This window comes from Rhamphochromis longiceps, linkage group LG8, assembly GCF_057381845.1.
Source record: "Rhamphochromis longiceps isolate RC_006_pf linkage group LG8, R_longiceps_female_GT1.1, whole genome shotgun sequence".
Classification (NCBI taxonomy): Eukaryota; Metazoa; Chordata; class Actinopteri; order Cichliformes; family Cichlidae; genus Rhamphochromis; species Rhamphochromis longiceps.
Window position 1 is genome coordinate 3,586,785 of NC_140564.1, and position 24,547 is coordinate 3,611,331.

Here is a 24,547-nt window from a genome sequence, read left to right on the forward strand (position 1 = left end):
AACAGCAGCTTCGTTTAGTTGGCTTTCAGTGTGGCCGTGTTTGATGCCATTTAATAGTTTATGGATTAGGTCGACCATTGTATGTCGGACGTGTAGCACTAAAATTCAATGTGATGTTTAACTATTTGAACAGGAGAAAGTATGTAGGTATTGCACACTGATCCTGTGCAAGATTACACTCTGACTTTACATTACAGTGTCCTGTTGATAAAATAAGTTCAGGTTTCAGTGAGGCAGGTTAAGAGGATGCTGTGGCAGACAGACAGAGGTCAAACATGATGAAGGATCTTACCTGGTAAGCTGGGGAGTTTGAATTTGTTCTTCTATTAAGAGAACTGTTTTACTGTTTTACTGGGCTCTTGTTGGATTGGTAGCAGGTTCTACATGTCTGCAGTCACTCAGTGAACAAAGGATGGCTGACTATGTTTTTCATACATAAAGAAGCATGTTTAAATTTATACCTCTTATACATCTACTAAGAAGTACTTGCCACTATTCCCTGTGCAATATTTTGGCAGATGTGCAATTACCATCCCTATCCTTAATCACCATAGCCATTCTACCCTTATTTATTATATCCTATTATGATGCCCATGTACAAACTCCCACAGTGTGGGAGTTTATTGTATATTGTTTTCTTTACTTCTGCACCTTTGTAGTCTTGCTACCTAATTTTGCTGTGCATTCAACTGTACAATGACAATAAAAACGTTTTAAGTTCTAAGGCAATTCACTTGTCTCACAACAGCCTTGACTGAATTTATGCTGTCCTCATTACAAGTTTTTGACTGTAATGTATTTTCAATTACATAGCTAACTTGTTATATCCTTTATCAATGCATCCTCTAAGGCACAGATGGTTTGTTGTATTTGGTAGGGTTTAATTGTGAAAAATATGCAAATATTTGTAAAACATAAAAGAAAGCAAATTGTATGTGTATTATTACAGAAGTAAAATAACAATAACTGTAACATATGAGCAGCCTAGAGAAACAGTACTGTACAGACACATTTAATTTGTCTGCAAATAACCATGATCACAGATACAGTACTCAGTCCCAAAAGATAGTCAAAAAGCTAGCAGCTTAGAAATGAAGCCATATTAAGCAAGGATTAAAAGGATTATTGCACTGCGATGCTCGGTCTATGAACCACTGAGCAAAAAGGAAGCTCCTTAGTGACCCCCATGTGTAACCACAGTGATTATTACAGGCTCACATCCTTTGCAATACTGCTATTTACAATGACCACAAGATGGTGCCAAAGGCAGTACCAAAGAAAGAAAAGCTATGGTTCCAATACAGGAATTTCTTTTAGGAAGCTCTTTTCACAGTTTCACACTGGGCTTCTCCGGTCCGCACATTAAAGCAGACTTGAGCAAGAAACTAAACTCTTAATGTATCCATGTGTATGTGTGATTGGGAAAATGCCTTACACATATGCTGTGCATATAGAATAAACAGTTGTGATTATGTGTAAACTAGTGAATGACTTTTAGCAAAACTGCTTTTAGATTTAAGTAGGAGTAGAAAAACGTTGTGCAAGAGCCAATCAAAGCAGCCACCGCTCTAAGTTTATACCTTACTAGTATCTAAATGGATGAGTTATTAAAAAGAATCTGACCATTATAATGTCCTTATGAAGAGAGAAACTATCCAAAGTAACCAGTTTGTAAAGATATTTGTAATGCTTATGACCTTTAGATAATTATTTACTTTGTTACTTTGTACCTCCTTACATGATGTTCGGTGTGACTTAAGGAATTGGGAACAACCAAGTAACCTCGTAACCTCTAAGGCTGAAAAATGAAGCCAACATGAAAGTGCCAATAACACTGGTACCTCTAAAGGTAAATTGAGGGTGATTCCAAAACTGAGGTAATCACAATAGGGCAATCAATTACTTTTCAGACTTTTCTGTGTGATTGACATGTAGCTATTTCCAAACTGCTTGCTAGGACTCACTCTGTAGGTGGGTGGATCGATCTAAACATTGACAATATCGATACCAATGATGGTAATGGTATCAGACTGATATCAGCGCGATTGATATATACTCTTCCCTAAGCTGACTTTATAAGCTGATATGAAATGTTTGTATCTGTATTGGTATAGGCAATACCATCTTTGTATTTATTTGGTATCAGCATCAGAATGTGTAGTATGGCACACCACTACTCATCTCAGTCAACTGGAGTCACTGAACTGGACCTCTCAGTTTGGTTTGTGATATTTGGAGCAATCTAATTGATTTGAGAAATATTATGGCTTGCTATGAGGTACCAACAGTCCAAGACATTTATGTGCTTTGGTGAGTGAATGCTAGTAATTTATTAGTCTGTCACTTTGCACCAGTGATCAGGTGTATCAGTAAATCATATGATTGCACCTTGCTAATGCTGACAAGCTGGACTGGATAGTCTGGATAAAGTAACATGTCTTGGCTGACTGAAATGGTACCTTATTGTCATTTGTAAAAGTATCAGCTGAATTCCTTAATCGTTCATTTTTATGTATTAAAATGATTTATTCTGTTTTTTCTTTCAGATGTGTCATGGTCACAATGAACCTGACCTCCAGCTCTGATCCTGTCTACTTCCTTACCAGCAGATTTCCTGGTATGAGAGACCAGCCAGATACCATCATCAAAGCTGACTCTGCTATCTTAGGTACTATGCACAACTGTAAAGCTGTATAAATTATATGTGTACATGTTAAATGATATTCTATCTGAAAGAACACGTGCAGGGAATAGGAAATTAAAGAAAACAAAAGAATTTAAGATTATGCCTATATTCCTGCAGGACAATGCGTGGAGGAAAAAGAAGACATACGAAGGACAGTCAAAGAACTAAAAAAGCAAAAAATACCAAAATGTAACAGAAAGCCACTTGACTTTAGGCTGGTGACAGAGATAATAATGTAAGGCTGCGAAAAGAATTGTGGCAATCTGAAATGGAAATATGATTTGTAGGCACAATAATTTCAAATCATTGCTTTGTTTTTTCCAAATTAGGTTATTTTATTAGTTGAGAAAATTGATTCACAATAATAATATTCTCCACATTTTCAGGTGGCTCCTACCAGAGTATGGGCAATTCAGCAGATAACAGAACATTAATGCTGCCTCCAGATGAGTTTAATCCATTAGGAGGGCATACAATCTGGCAGGTAACTGTTGTGGCAACAGTTCTACTTTTAACTTTGATCTTATTAGATCTGTTTTAGGGCTTCACTGTATAAATTCCATTGCTTCAGTACCAAGCCATGGAACTCTAACTACCACCAAAAATTCAGCTCATGGGTCTAGGGGCTTGATGGCTCCTGTGAAAGTTTTGCGTACAGTAGATATTCCGGGGCAAACTTTGCATACATGAAAATTTATTTTCATAAAGAGACTTTTTACAAGTATGGTTACATTTTTGTTTTGTTCAGATTGAGATATTATTGCCAAACAAAACTGTTCCACATGTAATATAATGTTAAACTGACAGTGATGCAGGATGACATCTGCAGTGAAAGCACGTCATTTGAACCATTGCTTGACAAGTGAATAGTTTTCTGTATGTTCCTCATTTATCCTAAAGGTGTTATAGGTTTGGAGGAACTATATAGAGTAATAGGTCATTTACTGCACAATGGCTGTTGAGTTTAAGGAAGCAGTTCGTTTTTGATTTTTGCCTACGTCTTCACCTTCAGGTCATCATAATTGTCCTCCTCACTGGATCACTTTCTCTTGTCACTATTGTTGGCAACATCCTAGTGTTGGTGTCGTTCAAGGTAAATAAGGCACTGAAGACAGTGAACAATTACTATCTGCTGAGCCTAGCCTTTGCTGACCTGACCATTGGAACGCTGTCTATGAATCTGTATACCACCTACATCATCATGGACCAGTGGGCCCTGGGACCAGTTGTTTGTGACCTGTGGCTTGCGATAGACTATGTGGCCAGTAATGCCTCTGTCATGAATCTGCTAGTCATCAGCTTTGACAGGTAAGTTGAATTTAAAAAAAAAAATTCAGTAAAGTAAATCTATCTACCAGGGGTGCAACGATCGATATCGTATCGATATTGAACTGTTCGGGTGCTTTCGGTTCGGTACGCATATGTGTCGAACAATACAACATTTTTAATTTATTTTATCAACTTTCCTTCTGACGGTGCTGTCTGTGTTGAGCGCTCAGTGGATCTGCGCTCGACAGTGCAGCCTAGGCGGAGTAGTCGAACGCAGATTCACTGAGCGCAGGGCAAGCTAGCGAGACAGAAGTTAAGCTCTCCTTGCAACATGGCAAATTGAACCTCCCCCACCCTCATTCAGATGTGCCGTTTGGAACTATTTTGGTTTTCATGTGACGTATGACCCTGAAGGTAAGCGCGTCATGGACAAAAGTGAAACAATGTGTCGGATGTGCCACGCAATGCTCAATTACATGGGTGGGAGCTAGTGTGTTAGCACAGTTAGCTCGTTAACGTGTTGGCCGTCCAGCCCCAGGCACGGGGCGATCCGCGGTAACTCGTTAACGGAGATTTGCCGTGTTGTGGCGTTAACGTCATTTCAGATTAACGCTGACAGCACTAGTGGGAACACAACGAATATGACTGCACATTTACTCCGACATCATCCTCGTGCAAAGACAAGTGGAAGCAGACAAAAACAACAAGCACGCATGCTACAAACTTTACCCGAGTCATTTAGACAGCCGTTAGCACAGGATTCTCCTTATGGGGACCTGATATGTTTAATATGCTGCTGAGAATATAGCCCAGAAGAAGCATATAGTATAGCTTTTATTTTGGAAAGAGCCATTTCTCTGTAATAAACTCTTTTCCAAAGATGAGTGATTTCTCCATCAGATAGATTTTTTTTTTTATCCCTTTATTGTTTCAGCAACATTAAATTTAAAAACTGTACTTTTGAGTTAAAATATATATTTATAATTTTAATAAATGACAAATTAAAAAGGCATGAACAATTTTTTTTTGTATTGAAAAAATATCGAACCGTGACACCAAAGTATTGAACCGAACCGTGAATTTTGTGTATCGTTGCACCCCTACTATCTACGGTCATGTATTTTGATGTATAAATTTTAATGATTTAAAAATAAATACATAAAACATGTATTGGAATCGCAAACATTTCCATGCTTTATGATTGAAATGTATCCATAGCCATGACAAAGCTTTCATGAGCGTCATGGGTTTGAAAATATCTAATTCTTTTGACTCTGAACAGCTTCAAATAGTTGCCTGCCTTCTTTTTGTATCCTCTTAGGTATTTTTCTGTGACCAGACCACTGACTTACCGGGCCAAGCGAACAACCAAGCGGGCCATGACCATGATTGGATTAGCCTGGTCTATCTCTTTTATTCTGTGGGCCCCAGCCATTCTGTTCTGGCAGTACATCGTGGGTGAGCGGACAGTACAGCCAAACGAGTGCTACATTCAGTTCTTGTCTGAGCCTATAATTACATTTTGTACAGCTATTGCTGCCTTCTACCTGCCAGTAACTATTATGGCAATCCTGTTCTGGAAGATCTATCAGGAGACAGAGAAGCGAGCTAAAGATGTACAGGGTCTCAAGGGATCTGGGTCAGGGAACAACCCAAATCAGGCTCCACATGAAAGGGGTAGTAGTGGAAAAAAAGGTGGAGAAAGTACACCCAACAACCAGAATATCTCAGCAGCTATGCTGCACCAGGTGAGGTCCCAAAACTACAGCAGCTATGGACTAAATCATTTGTCTTCTGAGAAGAACAACGCAAGCCTACCAGGAGGCGTAGAAAGTAGAGGGAAATGCAACATGTTCTGCTTTGAGATTTCATCTCTTCTGCCAGTTCACCATGCATCCAAGAGATTAAATGCCACATCACCACCAGCAGAACAGAGTAGCTGTGACAGCTTTAACAATAACGAGGCCTGGGATTCAGAAGACCAGTCAGGTTCAGAGGCAGAAGTCGATGCAAGATCTTCAAAAGGTTGGACATAGACCTATTTAGTGGTCTTTGTTTTCATAATATATTAATAAATACCCTACTACATGATGTTTAATGTTCATTACATGTCCCTTTTGATGTTTAATATATCTATATAGATGGTAAGAAGTCTAGAAAGGGGAAGGAAAACAAGGAAAAATATCCCCTGTCTACAAACATAAGTCCAAGAGGATCAAATGCAGCAACCTCCTGTTCTGCTGACCTGTCACCTACAGCTATCACCATGAAAGACGCTGCAGTGGCCAAACGCTTTGCCTCCAAGGCCAAGACGGAGATCAGCAAGCGCAAGAACGAAAAAAAGGCAAATGAGAAAAAAGCTGCAAGGACACTTAGCGCCATTCTGTTTGCCTTCATTACAACATGGTTACCATATAATATCATGGTTTTGGTCAATACTTTTTGTCAGGACTGTATCCCTGAAACTCTCTGGGCTCTGGGCTACTGGTTGTGTTATGTTAACAGCACAGTCAACCCCATGTGCTATGCCTTATGCAACAAGACCTTCAGGACAACCTTTAGAGATATTTTAATGTGTCAGTGGAATCAAAGAAAGAACAAGCCTCATTTTTATCAGAGACAGGCTGTGGCATTCCATAAGAAAGACCCCATGTAGAGTGTGGATCTTTGTTTAAAGCTGCACTTTCTAATCCACAATCAGAGTTGGATGCCTTAACTTTAATGGAAACATAATTAATTGAAATTCACCCTCACAAATATTTTTGTGTTCTATTAATTTATGTGTAGTTATTATTGTAGGGTTTTTACATTACAATATAAAGCCCCTTGAGGCAACTGTTGCTGTGATTTGGTGCTATATATAAATACAGTTAATTTGAATGTTATTGTATTCTTGCTTTTTTACCAAGCTACTGTAGTAGAAAAACCTATCGTCCAAAATATTGTATCTTCATTGCTTCATTTGGAATGGATAATTATCTTCCACAGATACTCCAAATAATCACGTTTCATGTATTTAGCGTCATATCCATAAAAAAAACTGGTCACCAGATATTACATAGTAATACAGATGAATCACTAGAATATATCACCTTCAGTGTTTTTGGTGGGTGTATCTTTACATTGCCCACATGTCCAAATAACTCATGGATTAAACAGTTTCTCCACCCTGAGGCCAAATAATCAGTTTCAGTGAAAAAACAACTCTCAGTTTAACTTAAAAAAAATACAATAAAAATAAAATCTTCAGAAACTTGAATATTTGCAAAGTTTGAGCCCATAAAATGACTTTGTGTAAAATCTCTGACCTTCACTTTCGCACTTACTTTATGACACACTGTACTGGTCTTAATAACTACGATGTTCAAGTAGATTAATTTTAGTTTCATTTATGAAATGACAATCTTGAAGGATTTATAATTTCCTGGATTCAATTCAAATAATAATGTGTAATAATACAGAATGATACAGGGAATAAGTATTGAGCATGCTTACTGAAATTTATATAATACTTAGTACAACTAGCTGCTTGCATTGCTTGGGTGTGATCTTTGATCCATTTTTTCACGCAAACTGTCTTCAAATCTTAAAGGTTTCAGAGTGTGAACTTGGATTTTTAGTTCTTTCCAAAGATTTATAAATGGATTCAAGGCGGGGCCATTTCACAAGATGCATTTTCTTTCTCCAATTGAGAATTTTCTTTCTGTGTGTTTGGGAATTGTCTTGCATTGTCTACCCTTGTTTTACATGCAGCATCATGGCTGATGGCAACAGGTCAAGGATGTCTTGGTACATCACTCCATTTATCCTCCCTTTAGTTATATGAAGTCTGCCAAGTTTGAGCATGACCACATGCTACAAAAAACAATCCCCACCATAGTGTTTCCACCTCCAAACTTGGTTGGTATGGTGTTTTTGAGGTGCCATTTCTCCTCCTCCTCCACAATGTGTGCAGTGAGATCAAGAGAGTTTAATTTTGGTCTCATTTGACAAGACTATGTTCACCCAGTAGATCATTGGCTTGTCTAAATGTTTTGCAGAAAACTTTAAGTGACCCGCAAATTTATTTATCAGCAATTTATTTATCCGGTTGTTCAGTGATGACGCGACGAATCCTACTTCCGGGTCTAAAGTAGTCTGCGTTTAATATGGCTTTTGTGTTGTTAACATGTTCAATGTTATGTATTTTCTTCTATTTGATCTCAAAAAGCTCCTAAAACAGTCAGTGATCACTGTTGACCTCCCTCGGCTTTTATTACCGCTAATCATTTATTTAAGCTCAGTTTTTAAAACCTTACGATGTAACTACAGCCCAGCCCATGCAGCAGTATATGAATGACTAACCTCGTATTGTGGATGGATTATCTCAGTTGTTCTCCTGGCTGAAGTTTGGTCCTTTTACAGCATCCTGCCATGCGATTACATTTGTTCCTGACCACCGAGAACACTCACATTAACTTTTATCGAGTGGAAAAAAAGTTAGCTTGTTTATATTATGCTAACATAGCTGTGTCGCTAGCGGTCACGTAGCACATCATTATATACCAGCTAGCCCAACTTCAGTAACCCTACAAACGTCACTGCTGTTTAGTTTTCTGTCTTCATTTATGCTGGAAGTGATAGCAGAGCTGTACGTTTTAATTTGTTTCCAAAACCCCACAGTCAGGACATGCTATATTGTATTTAGATAGAAGCTAGCGAGCTAACTCCCTGCTAACTTCTAACTCCGTTAAATGTCATAAATTCCGTTTTCATGGATGCCTGGATGTTAAACTCAATTGTTACACCTGGTAGAGCAGAACGCTGATCATTTTATTAAAGATGAAAGACTTTAGACAGTTTTTCAACTCACAGTAATGCCATAGTGATCGTTTGATATATGGACCTGCAGCGGAGTTTAGACCCAGACACGGCTAGTGACGTCAGACTGAACAACCGGATTGGAGTGAGCTGAAAAATCCTTCAGTAGTCCTCAAGGATTTGTTATTTGTAAGGTTACAGTAACCTTTAAGAACACTGTAAATGTTATAAAAATAAACAGGTTTTTACCACTACTATTTCACAAAGGCTTAAAAAAGGAATGTCCACAATTTAGACTATTTTAATGTGGGATATTTTATTAAAGCAATTTAGCAGAAGCAAAGCAAAAGCACAACCAAAAAATAATGATCACATAATCAAATCATATTTAATTATACTTATCCAATTAATCTAACCTGAGTTAATGCTCATTTCTAATACTAATCTGGAAAGGAGAGCTGTTGAAGAGAGAATGGGTATGCATTGGCTAGAAATGAGAATTGATAAGAATAAAGCACTTCAATGCGAGTAAAGATTCCAAGGAATTGGACTCCTGGGAACCTCGATACCCATCCCTAGCCTTGGCCATGATGCCCTTATCTCATCCATTTTGATATCATCTAATAGGAAAGTAGCTCCCTTTGGAAATTCAGTCCCCTAGGAATAAGGTAAAAATCCAGATCTTCTTGAAGTTATAATCCACAGGACCACAGTAGACATCCTTGAAAGTTGTAATCCAGAAGAAAAAAAAAGGAAATTCAAGTCTTCTTGAATTTATAACCTAAAATGTACAAAAAAATCTAAAACCAATTTTTGGGTCCACCGATGAACCTTGAAATACAATGTTTTGCTCATCCCCAGAAGACCGAGAAGAACAACCTCAAATGTTCCTACAAGCCTTCTTTTTATAAAGGCAAGGCAAGTTTTTTTGTATAGCACAATTCAATGGATGGGGCCTTCAGCTGTAAAGCCACATATTCAAAAGCCTGAAAACTTCCAGGAGATAGCTGCTTACATTGAAATGATTCATTAATAAGACAGCAACCCCTCCTCCTCTCCTGCTCACCCTGGCCTCACTGATAAAACTGTAGTTAGGAGGGGTCGTCTCGATGAGAACAGCTCCACTGTTACTTTGGTCCAACCAAGTTTCAGTTAAAAACATAAAATCAAGGCTGTGCTCAGTGATTAAATCATTAATTAAAAATGTTTTCCCAGCTAAAGATCTAACGTTTAATAAAGCCAACTTAAGTGTTTTAGAGGTATTACTTGTCCCCTCGTGTTTGGGAGCAGTCTGTGGCACACAAGGTATGTTTACTATGTTTAAAGATCTTTGAGAGTGCAGCTCTCTGTGTTTTGACCAGGCCACATGTCTCCTTCTGTCACCTGAAAGTACAGAGATTTTAAAACCTTCTAGTAAACAGGGTCCCAGCTTCTCCTGGGAAAAGTCGCCACTGCCATAATCCTCGCAGCCCGGACCCTCCACACATCACACATCAGACTGCGGAGACAGGGCATGAAGGTGGTAAGGAGGAACTAAGGGGGGCAAGGCTGGGCAATGTAACTTCGATTGCTCTGTTGAGGGTTAGGGTTAGGGCGAACCTTTGGCCGCTCTGGTGGGGGGTTTATGGGGGACAAAAAGGGATTGGGACGGGGGTTAGATCTGAGCCCAGCACTGACCCACTCCATCATCTCCTCAGTGAATAAAACAATGATGTATTGAATTTTTTGGAAACAAGACAAACAACAACAAATTAGCAGAGCCAAATACAAACAGAAGGGAAAAAAAACACAGGCACATAAGTTACAAATATCAATATCTGGGTCAAAATATGTACAGTATTCCACATTTAAAGTCAAGGGAAAAAAATACAGACATTAATTATCATGAGGTAGGGGATCAAACAAAGCCCGACATATCCTATAGCACACAATTGCCCTTTATTGCCCTTCACAATTGCCCTTTATAATGGCCTCCACCCCCCTTTTATACTCATTTGCTCATATAGAATAGAATAGAATAGAATAGAATAGAATAGAATTCAACTTTATTGTCATTGCACATGCACAGGTACAGGGCAACGAAATGCAGTTTGCGTCCATCCAGAAGTGCTTTAGTGATATAGATATATTAGAATATATATTAGCAATAATATAGATATGTAAGTATATTACAGAAATGGGTCTATTATGGTATGTTATAATGTACACGGTATGAAGTATGTTGTGAATATTCTATAACTATAAGTATGTACAGGCTGTAGTGAGTACAAGCTATGTACAGGCTATGAACAGGATATAAATATGAAAAACTATACAGAATATGAAATAAATAACTTTACAGAATCTGAGATATACAGCTATACAGAAATGGGAACTATGCAAGTTGTAAACAGTTGTAGGATTAAAGATTATCGACTGTACAGAATGATTATTTACACAGAGCTATACAGTAGTGCAGTTAAGATAAGTGAGGGTGTAGATAGTTTCTACAGAGGCTATATAAAGTGCTAGTGAGCAAATATGAGCAAATTATAAAACAATTGTATGATATGGTGCCAACATTCTTCAGATATAAGGTCCCCCTATTTCAGTGTTGGGAAGCTTACTTTTAACATGTATTCCACTACGGATTACAGAATACATGCCCCAAAATGTAGTTTATAACGTATTCTGTTAAGTTACTTAATGTGAGTAACGTGTTCTGAATACTTTGGATTACCTGATATATTGTCCAGCTTTTTACAACAACATGAATGTACTATCGCTGTGTGATTTACTACTATTACCAATGTTAGCTCGGTAACATTGTTACCGAGCTAACATTGTTAGCTGGTGTTGGCTGAGGTTAGTTCATAGACTGTAGACTGTTAGACTTGATTAACAATTTGCAGCTAGCATTAACAACCTCCTAGCTGCAAATAATCATGTGCAGTTCTGAAAGCAATACCAACTAGATTTTTAAATCTTAATATAAAACTAGAAAGCGAAAATTTCTGAAGAAATTTTAAGTGTGCCTATGCCGCCGCTAATCAGTGTAGTTTGCCATTCAAACGGCTACAGAGAGCAAAATTCAGCAGAGCAGCCATTCTCCACCATGAACTATGGTAAAACCAAACACCGCTCGTTTGCTTCAGTGCAAACATACTGTCATAAATTACGCTTAAATAGACATGAAAATAAGAATAAGAATTAAAAGTTAAAAATTAAAAGTGCTAAATAGATAGGTATATACATGATACAGTGGGGCAAAAAAGTATTTAGTCAGCCACCGATTGTGCAAGTTCCCCCACCTAAAATGATGACAGAGGTCAGTAATTTGCACCAGAGGTACACTTCAACTGTGAGAGACAGAATGTGAAAAAAAAAAATCCATGAATCCACATGGTAGGATTTGTAAAGAATTTATTCGTAAATCAGGGTGGAAAATAAGTATTTGGTCAATAACAAAAATACAACTCAATACTTTGTAACATAACCTTTGTTGGCAATAAATGAGGTCAAACGTTTACTATAGGTCTTTACCAGGTTTGCACACACAGTAGCTGGTATTTTGGCCCATTCCTCCATGCAGATCTTCTCGAGAGCAGTGATGTTTTGGGGCTGTCGCCGAGCAACACGGACTTTCAACTCCCGCCACAGATTTTCTATGGGGTTGAGGTCTGGAGACTGGCTAGGCCACTCCAGGACTTTCAAATGCTTCTTACGGAGCCACTCCTTTGTTGCCCGGGCGGTGTGTTTTGGATCATTGTCATGTTGGAAGACCCAGCCTCGTTTCATCTTCAAAGTTCTCACTGATGGAAGGAGGTTTTGGCTCAAAATCTCACGATACATGGCCCCATTCATTCTGTCCTTAACACGGATCAGTCGTCCTGTCCCCTTGGCAGAAAAACAGCCCCATAGCATGATGTTTCCACCCCCATGCTTCACAGTAGGTATGGTGTTCTTGGGATGCAACTCAGTATTCTTCGTCCTCCAAACACGACGAGTTGAGTTTATACCAAAAAGTTCTACTTTGGTTTCATCTGACCACATGACATTCTCCCAATCCTCTGCTGTATCATCCATGTGCTCTCTGGCAAACTTCAGACGGGCCTGGACATGCACTGGCTTCAGCAGCGGAACATGTCTGGCACTGCGGGATTTGATTCCCTGCCGTTGTAGTGTGTTACTGATGGTGACCTTTGTTACTTTGGTCCCAGCTCTCTGCAGGTCATTCACCAGGTCCCCCCGTGTGGTTCTGGGATCTTTGCTCACCGTTCTCATGATCATTTTGACCCCACGGGATGAGATCTTGCGTGGAGCCCCAGATCGTGGGAGATTATCAGTGGTCTTGTATGTCTTCCATTTTCTGATGATTGCTCCCACAGTTGATTTTTTCACACCAAGCTGCTTGCCTATTGTAGATTCACTCTTCCCAGTCTGGTGCAGGTCTACAATACTTTTCCTGGTGTCCTTCGAAAGCTCTTTGGTCTTGGCCATGGCGGAGTTTGGAGTCTGACTGTTTGAGGCTGTGGACAGGTGTCTTTTATACAGATGATGAGTTCAAACAGGTGCCATTCATACAGGTAACGAGTGGGGGACAGAACAGCGTCTTACAGAAGACGTTACAGGTCTGTGAGAGCCAGAGATTTTCCATGTTTGAGGTGACCAAATACTTATTTGCCACCCTGATTTAGGAATAAATTCTTTACAAATCCTACCATGTGAATTCATGGATTTTTTTTTCACATTCTGTCTCTCACAGTTGAAGTGTACCTCTGGTGCAAATTACTGACCTCTGTCATCATTTTAAGTGGGGGAACTTGCACAATTGGTGGCTGACTAAATACTTTTTTGCCCCACTGTATATACATGAGTGCAGGTGGTGATCAGTGCCAAACATGGAATGATGCAGTCAACACAGCGTAGGGTCATGTGTTAGGGGTGAGAACAGTCATAAGGTTATTGTTCATGTGTCCGACAGCAGAGGGGAAGAAACTGTTCTTATGGCGAGAGGTTCTGGTGCGAATGGACCGGAGCCTCCTGCCTCCAGTTTCAAACTCCAGTTTCCAGCAATGGCGGCTGCTACTAAGTTTTAAAATTACTCTTACTAATCTTTCTGGGTCACAAAATAAACTTTTAACATATTTTCAGGCGAGAAAGTAGCTGTGTAAACATCAAATATCTGCTCGGTTTATCAAGATATCGCATATTTGCCAAAGTGCTTCGACGTTTTCGGAGACGTCTGCTACCCACCAGCTCGACAGCTAGCCGGGAGCTCGAGGGTTACTGATGCGGCCGAGAACGGCACAACTCCTGGCACATCATTTTCAGACCATCGCGGACTTTCGCTACTCGGGTTAAATGTAATATATAATTCACTTAGACAACCTACAGATGTTATTGTTGGGCTTTTTTCAGTGTTTTGTTTGTTCGTGAGTAAATCGGTTTGGCTGAGATTAAAGTTATTAGATTAGATTAGATAAAATAAAACTTTATTAATCTCCCTCCTCCTTGGTTTTTACACAGCTGACTAAACGTCAAACAGAAACCTGATTAAACATAAGTATGAGACAGTCGAGAATTTACGCCAGTGTCCTGTTATATTTTAGATAGCAAGGAGCAGACGGCTGAGTTTATTAAACTCCACCGAGACAGCGGCGACGCTAATCTGAAGGCTAGACCGTCCAATTTCACGGCCGTTTACTTCCGGCCTACCCGACCTCCTCAGGAGGATGCAGCCCATGAATTTGGACACGACCAGTGTAACTGATTGTAAAAAGTCAGCACAACGAAAATATACAATAACGTCTTACCTGACATTCAGTTCACCGGACACTCGTACCGGCGGCGTGAGAGGGAGGGTGAGGGGGGTGAAACCAGATAGAGAACCACTCTCGGTGTAAGCCAGGGCCAGTCGCTTGGCGGCCGCCTCGCATCTCTCTTTTTCCCCATCTCCTTTCTGTCATACACCGCTGCCCTCCGTTGTAGCTCCGCGTTAGCCACCACCAAACAACCGAGTTATTTTTTCCACATCGAACAGCATCTGGACAATCCACCACCTTTCACTGTTTTTACCGTTACTAAAATGAATAAATGAATCACCAGCCCATATAAATGAAAAATAAATCCAGCAGCCAACCAAGAGTCATCAAGAAAGACTAGGGGATGGAACGAGAGCGTGAGCCGGCCTATGTGTGAGCCAGCCCGGCCTGGGTGTCACACAAGCCGCGCTAGCCAGCTAGCCGGCTAGCTGCCATGCGGCGCTAGCAGTAACATCGTGAGAGATATGGGACTTCTTGATAAAATATGGGACTTCTTGATAAAACGAGCAGATATTTGAAGTTTACACACCTACATTCTCGCCTGAAAACCGGTCGATCAGCGGCCGCCTCGCATGTTTCTTTCCCCACATACGAGGGGAAAGAGACACATACCGGTGGCTAGCTAGCTAGCTCCGCGTTAGCCACCACCAAACAACTCAGTTTTTCCTCATCGACCAGCATCATCGGCCCATATAAACGAAAAATAAGTCCAGCTAAGACAAAGACTGTTTGCGGAGCGATCGGGGATGAAAGGAGTTAGAGACGCCTCACTGAAAGCCAAGCCTGGGTGCTTTTGAGTGAAGCAGCGCTAGCCGGCTAGCTAGCCAACATCGTGAAAAATCTGTTGCCAATATGGGATGTTTTGACGTTTACACACCTACATTCTCACCTGAAAATATCTTAAAAGTTTACTTTGTGACCTAGAAACACGAATAAGAGGAATATATTAAACGAAGTGGCAGCCGCCATTGTTTGACTGGGTAGAGGTATGCTATGAATTGTGGGATATGCAGTTTTCCATCAAGCATACACCCTTGCCGTTACCGTAACTATTCAATGCTTCGCGCAACCTTAAGAATTCCAATGGTTCCTGAAAGCACCGACGCTGTGCGCGCCGTTGATATTGTTGTCATTATGGTAATCCAAATACGGGGACATACCACTAGAGTGAGCCAACACACCACAAATTAAGTTTCACTTACCGGTAAGTTTCATTTTCCTTCCCATTCATTTCAATGGGCAAAAACTTGCATTAAAATATTCATATTTAAAAAACTATAGAAGTAATAAACACCAAAAGTCATAGCACACTATTCCTGATCCAGCCGCACAAAATGATATAACATATATACGCGCGAAAATTTCAGGCTGAAAAAGGAAAATAATAATAATAATAATAATAAGAATAATAAATCCGAGCAATAGTAATAAGTGTGCCTTTTGGCATAGGCACACTTAATGAGTAACAGGGTGGACATTAGGCAAGGCTGCGCTCTTTGCAGTGATCTCGTATTGAAAACTATTTCTGTATCAGTAATATGTTTACTTTCTGACATGGTCCTGGGTCACTGACCCAGTATTTAGTATTCTATGTGCCTCTCTTGTCTTTGGTCTCTGTGTTTCTGTCTCCCCTGTCAGCTTTATCCCCTAGTCAACTCTGCAGCTCAGTGTTATGTTTCCTGTTTTACTTTGAAGGTCTGTGTCCTAGGTGAATGTATTGAATTTTGCTTCCCTTTGGTCACATCATGTCTGATTTGTCCCAGCTGTGCTGTCCTCCTGTGTCTCATTCCCCTCGTTATTCCCCAGTGTATTTAAGTCTTGTGTTTCTCTGTGTCAGTGTTGTGTCCTCCCTCATGCTGTGTGTTCCTCTTGGAGACGTTTAGTTTATATTTTCCAGTTTACTTTAGTTCTGCATCTTTTCCATGTGTCAGCAATAAAGCTGCATTTTGAGTTATTCCCGTGTGTTGTGAGTTCTGCATTTACGGTCCTCTTCCTGCCTGCACACAGCTGAATCAAGACAAAGGACACGACCACAAAATTGACTCAGTAGACTCACATTTTGCCTGGAGAAGGAATGGTTAGAGCAACTAGGGAATTTCTACCGGAGGATAATCCATGCTGCGGATCCCTACAAGAAGCAACTGGAGGTAGTGATGGTGAGATGAAGCCTCATGATGAACTGAAGCTTCCCATCCAACTGGTCGACTCATGGTTCGAAGCATTGTGATGATTCATTTGCTCTACTGCGTCATCAAGTGGACAATTCAAGTGAAACGGGCTCAATGATTATAGTGATGTGATGTGTAAACCGCTAAACTGAATAAATAAATTGTTTTTCATGGTTATTTATCCTGAATATTGTCTCAGTATGTCTGATACAAAAGAGAAAGTGGAAACTATCAGTACACAGTTTTTGGGATGATTGTGTAACTGCGTAATCATGCTTATGTACATCTCAATAATGACACAAACTAGTGTGTGGCACTTCAAGTTGAATGAATAAAGGAATTACTATTGTTCATGACACCAATAACTGAACTCTAAATATTAGTTATATTTAATACTATACTAATTTTATATTATATTAATTTAATTAATGTTTGTGTATAATAAATTGGCAGCTTAACACAGGAATGTACATGGAAACAAAAAGGGAGGGAGTTGTGATGTGAATGTGCTTGTGACTTTATAACAGTGCTCATGACACTAGGGTAAAGTTTTCATTTGTTTTTATTCAAAAATAGCAGCTTTTCCACAGTGCTGGGCTTAAGACGGTTCCTCTTTTTTGAGAGGATTTCTCCTGCTTTTGAAAATATCCTCTCACAGGGCACAGATGAAGCAGGGGTTGCAAGAAAAACCACAGCAAGTTTATACAAGTTTGGATAAAGAAATTTGTGTCCAGTACTCCAGTAGCTATGTAACACGTACGTAATCCAATTCCACAACACGATGTGATGGGGGAATCAGCTGTGTTTTGCTGCCCATTTTATTTCGAATCTGGCGCGAACCGGTGAACCAGTTCCCGAATCAGTCACGTGGTACGGACTGCCCGCGAGGCCTCGAACGTCACTGCATACGTAATCAACGCAAGCCTCGATACGCGCTTCAGAAAAACGCCCCCGCGATTACCCGACGCGCGATTCGAAGCTTCGACACACAGGACACATCACTAACTGGAGGTAGTGTTTGTTGATCACTTCCTGTCATCCACTACGTGTCCCGTCAGTTTCTTGGACATTAAAGCACTAAAACAAATAATCATGGACTTGAGAGCAAGCCTCTGTTTTGAACTGTTTGGCATGGGTGGCCCAGGCAAGGAGGACTCAGCCACCCTTCTAAAAACCCTCGCAGCTTAGTTTGCTCAGTCATTAGCTTTGCTGTTAGTTCAGCCTGTAGCTCAGTCCGCTGCCCGGCAGCCATCAGCTCAGTCCGCTGCCCGGCAGCCATCAGCTCAGTCACCTACTGAGGTTACAGTTCAGCCTTCTTCCCAACCACCAGCTCCACTACCACAATTGTCACTGCAGTCACCTGCTCAGGCTCCAGTTCAGTCTCCTGTTCCGTCCCCTGAAGCGTGGCCTCCTGCTAACTTGCCCCTACTCAGTCCCCACTAGTTCAGTTTCCTGCTCAGTCGCCCTTAGCTCAGCCATCTCCCCAGTGTGCAGCTTAACCATTAACACAGCCCCTAGCTCAGTCATCTACTCCACCATCTGCTCCACTCTCACCTCAACCATCACTTTGGTTATCAGCTCAGTCTCCTGCTCTGCTCCCTGTAGCTCAGGTACCAGCAGCGGAGCCAGCAACTCAGTTAAACATCCGGTTGTTAGCTCACCCACCAATTCTGTTTGTCACTCCACCACCTGGTCAGCTACACACTCAGCCAGGGGTCCCAATATCTACTGGCCCAGCTTCTGCTCCTGCTGGAGGCTCGAGTGAGCCAATCCAGCACTCCGCGGCTCCCATGCCGCTCCCATGTCTGTCTCCGCTGGCAGTTCAAGAGAACTGTTTCAGCCGTCTGCCTCTGCTGGAGGGTCGAAGGGGCCCGTTCAGCCGCCTTCAGCCTCCGCTGGAGGGTCTGAGCGGCCCGTCCAGCCTTCGCTGTCGCCTGCAGTGTCACCACCTGCGGCTTCCACGGCGTCGCCTGCAGTGCTGTCAACGCCTGGTCCTGCCTCTTCTGGTCCTGCGGTAGCCACGCTGCCACTTTATCCAGGCCGCTGACTGGACTTCTTCGCTGGCGTGGTTGGCCGCCTGAACTGTTTTCACGACGCCCCTACAATCCACATGGGCGGCTTCCGGAACTTCTTTGTGAGGGACTCTTGTGCCATCGACCTCCGGGTCGGCCTCCTGAATTGTTTTTTTTTTTTTTTTTTTTAACTATTTCCTGAGTTCCAGTGCCTTTGAGGGACCTTTTGTTTTGGACTTGGTTGCTTGCAAACAGAGTTTGCATTGCATGGTCAGAGCTTATTGAGTGTTCTGTTTAGGTTTCCGGCAATGCGAAGAATTACCAGTATTCCATATGAAACAGGAAAACACTGCCATATAATCCATGTATTTCTTCTGGGTGAAAGGGAGTCATTCCTTCCAACTGTTGCCAAAGGGCTTGCTCATAGGGGGTCATATGAGCAAGCCCTTTCGCTATGAAGTGCCTTGAGGTGACTGTTGTGATTTGGCACTGTATAAATAAAATTGAATTGAATTTATTATAACAAAGTAACTGTATTCTAATTATCACCTATTTAAGCGGTATCTGTAATGGAATACAGTTACTCATAATATTATTTTAAATACGTAACGCCAGTACATGTATTCCCCAACACCGCCTTATTTTAAGTCATACTCTATTGATTCTCTCTCTCTGACTTTTGATATATATGATTTAAATTCAAACATTACAATTATTAAATAAAAATTTCTTTTTTCCCATTTTGTACTTTACCTTGAGCTATCATTAACTCTATCACATATGAATATTCAATTGAATATTAACACATTATCCTTCATGTCTAATTTAGTTTACATGTTTTATTTCAACAGGATTTATCATTAGCTGAATCTCTTGTCAATATCTTGACTGTATGATTCCAACATGATCTCAATACTCATTCTCTTCATGATTCTGATTTTGTCTATCACAATATAATCATAACTTTTTATGAAATCATATGACATTCTGTGAACATTTGGTTAGTGATTCTGACCAAGCACTAAAAGCTTCAGATAAGATCTAGGGGTCCATGTTTACATTCTCCATGGGCACAAACCATCCAATCACAGAAGTACACACACACTGGATGTCAACTACTTTTACCCTCTAATCTGGTCCAAAATGCTGCTACATGACTTTTAACCAGAACTCGTAAAAGAGAACACATAACTCCCATGCTCGCTTCACTCCATTGGATGTGAAAATTACTTAAAATTTTCCAAAGTATCACGTGTCTACCACTGTTATTCTTGTTGTTGAGTATTTTTGATGAACTCTGTTTTTCCGACTGTCACTGTGTGGTGCTTTTGATTGATTGATTGATTGATTGATTGATTGATTGATTGATTGATTGATTGATTGATTGATTGATTGATTGATCGTACTTTATTCATCCCGAGGGAAATTGGGTTAAGGTTGCCAGCCGTGCCAGCGCCGTTTTGGGTAACATGTTGAGCCAAGAGAAATGTGTTCTTTTACTGATATGAGATTTTTTAATTTTTAATATTTAATAGGAAGAGCTGCAGCAAGTTGCACATATGTGGAACACCCACATAATACGCAGAAGCAGAAATGCAGTTGCTCCAAGTGGACGTCCGATTCTCATGTACACCATCCCTCATCTCTTTGGAGGACAGGATCATCTGAAAGAGGTTTCTCGGGAGGCAGTGGATGCTTGTAAGCAAGAATGTCAACAGAGAGGACCTTATACCTGTGATGAAACCGTTTTCAGCTTGTGTTGCCTTATAATGTCAGAGAACTTCTTACTTCCACCAAGCACAGCAGATGAATCCATTGAACTGTATCTCTTCCTGAGAGCCTATATACTGAAGGACTTATAAACCTAAATATAATTGGGCTTTGGGAATTTTTACGCATATATTTTTGGGTACAATGTTTTATTTGTGCAATAAACAATAGAAAAGACATTCATTATTATTTTGTTTGGATTTTCGGTTGAAGATAGTAGCAAGCAAGCATGTCTAAATATATTTAACCAAATCTGTGTACTCCAACCTTTTGGCATTTCCAATTATTTTTTAACGGAATTTCTATTATATCTGATTTCTGTTTTAAGACTGTCAAAAAAACATTTTTTAAACTGCTGATCCTATACATTATCATTCATGAAATATTGTTTTCAATTTTACTGAACACATTGTGCAACTGCTATTCATCCACGAACAGTTTCTTGTAAACTGGTAAATGTAAAAATTCTGCATTATTTAATAATTAACAGACACTGTTAGATGTTAACCTCCCTTTTATTTGTGTTCAAGGAGAAGAAAACACGGACTCTTGATAAACACTACAAAACTTAACTTATGTGCCAATTTTCTGTCTTTTATTCCAGTCAACTATTGCATCAAACACATTGCCTTCCAAAGTTATTCCCTTAAAATATGTTCTAAACAAATGACTGGTGGAAAGGTAAAAAAAATATACTTGAAAATAATTGAATTGAATACATCCCCTCTATAGCAGACATTTTGTATCCTACAAAACTGCACCACAGACCTGTGGAAAAGGACCTTGACACATGATAAGAACTAATAATAAGCATAGTTCACCTCTTGCTGCTAACCATATGAACTTATTAAACATAATTAGTTAACATTTAAACTAGTAAAACTTTTAAGTATGAAAATTTAAACTGAAATTTACATTTTTCATGGTGGAAACAAATTGATGTTATCCACAATTTTTGAAAATAAATTCAAATATGAAATAAAACACTTCCCTGAAATTTAAGCTCTTTCTTTTTTTATACAATGATGTGTTCCCTGTTTTTGGGTTTAACAAACTTTAGAGCTTCATAGCCAGTCATTGTTAGTGCAAACCTTTCATTCTTTGGTTTAAACATGATGGACTTTAATCAAGCTATGCTGAACTCATAAGAGCTTTTAGCAGCCAAAACATTGTCCAGTTCATTTCGTAGTTCTGGGTAGGACGTGTATGTCCATGGTAGTTCCAGAAGAGGGCCGCATGTGTGTGCCACAGGTCGTCGTGCCAGTCCATCCACAGGCGTGAACAGTACCTCAACCTTGTCAACACAGATGACATCTGACCCAGTAAGAAACCTGAACATCCTTCTGAGCCCTGTATCGTCAAGTCCTCTGATGTACTGGTGCAGAAATCTGAAGCTCTGCTTCTCTGCTTGAGTGGTGGGAGAGGCAGTAAGCAACTTCAAAAGCTTTCTCGTTTTTGGCTTTTTATCCTCATACATTTGTAGGACATCTTGTGGGCTTTGAAAAGCTTCTTTTAGGAAGTAGCTTGCAACTAAGGACATTTTCTCTGCGGCATATGCTGGTTTTTGGATTAATTGTTTGTGTGCGACTTTCAGAAGAAGGCCTTTTAAGTTCTCTTTGGTTGGAAGCACTGATACATCCAGGCGATCCATGAGATCCAGCACTTCATCCCTGTCTTCATCTGAAAGATCTTCTTTTAGTGCCCTTGTTATCAGATCCCTATCTGATTGACTTAGGTAAAAGAGAAGACTTTCAAACAGCAGATCATCTGATACTTGATTCTCACCGAAGATGAGTGCCACTGTGAAAACAGGAGCAAGGCGACAAGGGAAATATCCATGGTCTTGAAATCCCTTCAGTAAAATTCTACCCATGGATTTCCACTCTTCTTCTTGCCATTTAGGAGACAGTGATGGCACTCTGAACTCCTCTCCTTCAGCTGTGTTGTCCACAAACTCTGACCAAAATGCAGCATACACATCTCTTGATACACCGTCTGCATCAGCTCCTTTTTCATCAATGTAGGTGTATTTTAGAGGGTGTATGAGGAGTGCTGGATCTTTGAACTGGCTGATCATCTCCTCCAGAATAGTAACCCTGTGAAGTTTGGTGGTAACACAGACAACATCATATGATCCTGCAGAGCTTATTGCTTCATTGCTTATAGATGTATCTGGACTACTGACTGCTGTGTTTGTTGGAGGAAGTGTAATGGATGTGATGACCAGATCATCTTCCTCAAACTGCAGGAATGGTTAATCTATTACAGTGTCATCAAGTTGACAAGGCAGAGGCTCTCCAAGGTAGGGTCCAATCATTACCTCAGATGTGTCTAATAATACATCTTCATCAGCATTCCTAGATTCTGATGATGAGATCACAACAGTGTGAGAAGCTTCTTCATCTCCATTTTCATCATTGGAAAATCTTCTTGTGCACAAGTAAAATCTCAACATTCCCATTTTAAGTGCTGAGTAGAGTTCTCCAACTGTGACATCTTCATCAAATACGGCCTCTTCCTGATAGTCTAATATGTCATGACTGAACACCTCCCATCTTCCAAATTTGCTTTTTCCACTTGGAAAGAAAAGATCTTTAGCATACTGTAATATGTCAGCTTTTTTGGAGTCTTTGGGCACATCAAAGGTCCTTGTTCCTCCTCCTCCTCTGCGCTTTCTCACTTGCTTACCTTCATGGATCCACCCTAACTCAATTTTTCGAGTCTTTTTCTCAGCCCATTTGTTGTTTTTTGCATATGTTCTTTTTCTCTTAGAAACAAATGCCTCCTCATGATCAGGTTTCTTCTCATTTTCATTGATTCCCATCTTTTCCTTTAATTTTTCGAGCAATGAGTTTTTTCTTGATTCCTTAGTACTTGCACCACTGTTTTCCAAGCAGAACCGTCTGGCAGCTATCCGGTCACCATATGTTGGGATGTAACCAGACAGGGTCTTGTTATCCATGAAATCAATCACTGTGACATCAATCTGTAATAACAGAGATATTTATTACTATACAGAAGTACAAGGTATACCTGCTGCCACACCACATGAGGTACCTCACTAAAAAATGTATGTACATTTAACATGTGTTTTGATAATTGTCTGTTATTATTTTAGTGGCAGGCATCAATATTTAGCATTTATTCTTTTCCTCTCTCTATGCCAGCAACATTAATGAGATTCTCTAACATGTTATTAATAGAAATATTACAGTATATACAACGCCCACCTTTGAAAAAGTAAATTAGTATTCACGTATCTTTCAGTTGCACAGAGCACAAAGGGTTGAACTCACTGTTTTTTTTTAATTGAAGACAAATATCAATATAAACAAAGTTTAATTCATTTGTTTTTAGATAAACAAGGAAACATTGTGCATCACATAATATAGCGATATATTTAAGAAACCTGGAATCTGCATACGGGTTAAGTAGTAACATGTGGTCATACAACGACCCAGTTTTATACAGCGGGTTAATTTGTTTTACATTCTCCATTCCATATAGATCCACACCAATGCAGCCTACCGTTACGTCCTTACGCAGTCAAAGCGAGAGAAGCGAAAACCGCTGTGGTTGCTAACTTAGCAATATGTCATATTTTTAGACGCTGTAACTTCGTAAAAAGCGAGTTTTACAAGTTTCCCCCTCAAGAGAGCGCTTACGTGTTCTTGTAGCATTCGTAAGAGACAGTCCTCAGGTACACCAGGATTCCGAAGAAATCTCAGAAGTGGGCTATCAGTGTTTGTGTCCATGTTGAAAGCAGGGCATTCAAAGTTAAGTGCCAGTTCTGAAGAGCGTGAGCTCTCCACAACTACCATGGATTTGGGTTTCCGAACGCAACACGTTTTACGTTCTTACAATAAAAAATGTTATTGTAATGGTATTTTTTTTACGTTCGTACAATATAATATTCATATTGTACGAACGTGATAATTATGTATATTGTAATAACGTGATATTATGTTGTTCAAACGTGAAAAGTATATTGTACAAACATGATAGTATATTGTACAAACAGGAAAAGTATCTTGTTAG

General features: G+C 40.0%; 1 protein-coding gene, 1 long non-coding RNA gene and 1 pseudogene across 3 annotated transcripts in view; 1 reads left to right on the forward strand and 2 right to left on the reverse strand.

Moving 5' to 3' along the window:
* LOC146662905 (uncharacterized) overlaps positions 1-24,547 on the reverse strand; it is a 413,626-nt gene that overhangs the window by 360,093 nt on the left and 28,986 nt on the right. The gene's annotated exons all lie outside the window — the stretch shown is intronic.
* On the forward strand, positions 2,521-6,611 carry LOC146662910 (muscarinic acetylcholine receptor M1-like). Its single transcript, XM_085415187.1, has 5 exons — positions 2,521-2,668; positions 3,073-3,170; positions 3,699-3,994; positions 5,277-5,980; positions 6,097-6,611. Exons 1-5 carry the CDS (start codon positions 2,521-2,523, stop codon positions 6,609-6,611), a joined length of 1,761 nt encoding a protein of 586 aa, XP_085271313.1.
* LOC146662911 (uncharacterized) lies at positions 21,238-24,264 on the reverse strand (annotated as a pseudogene).

Coding starts and splice junctions, on each gene's coding strand:
- LOC146662910 (XM_085415187.1), top strand. CDS start 2,521: ATGATTTATTCTGTTTTTTCTTTCAGATGTGTCATGGTCACAATGAAC. Junction 2,669..3,072: donor AGCTGACTCTGCTATCTTAG/GTACTATGCACA, acceptor CCACATTTTCAG/GTGGCTCCTACCAGAGTATG. Junction 3,171..3,698: donor GAGGGCATACAATCTGGCAG/GTAACTGTTGTG, acceptor CTTCACCTTCAG/GTCATCATAATTGTCCTCCT.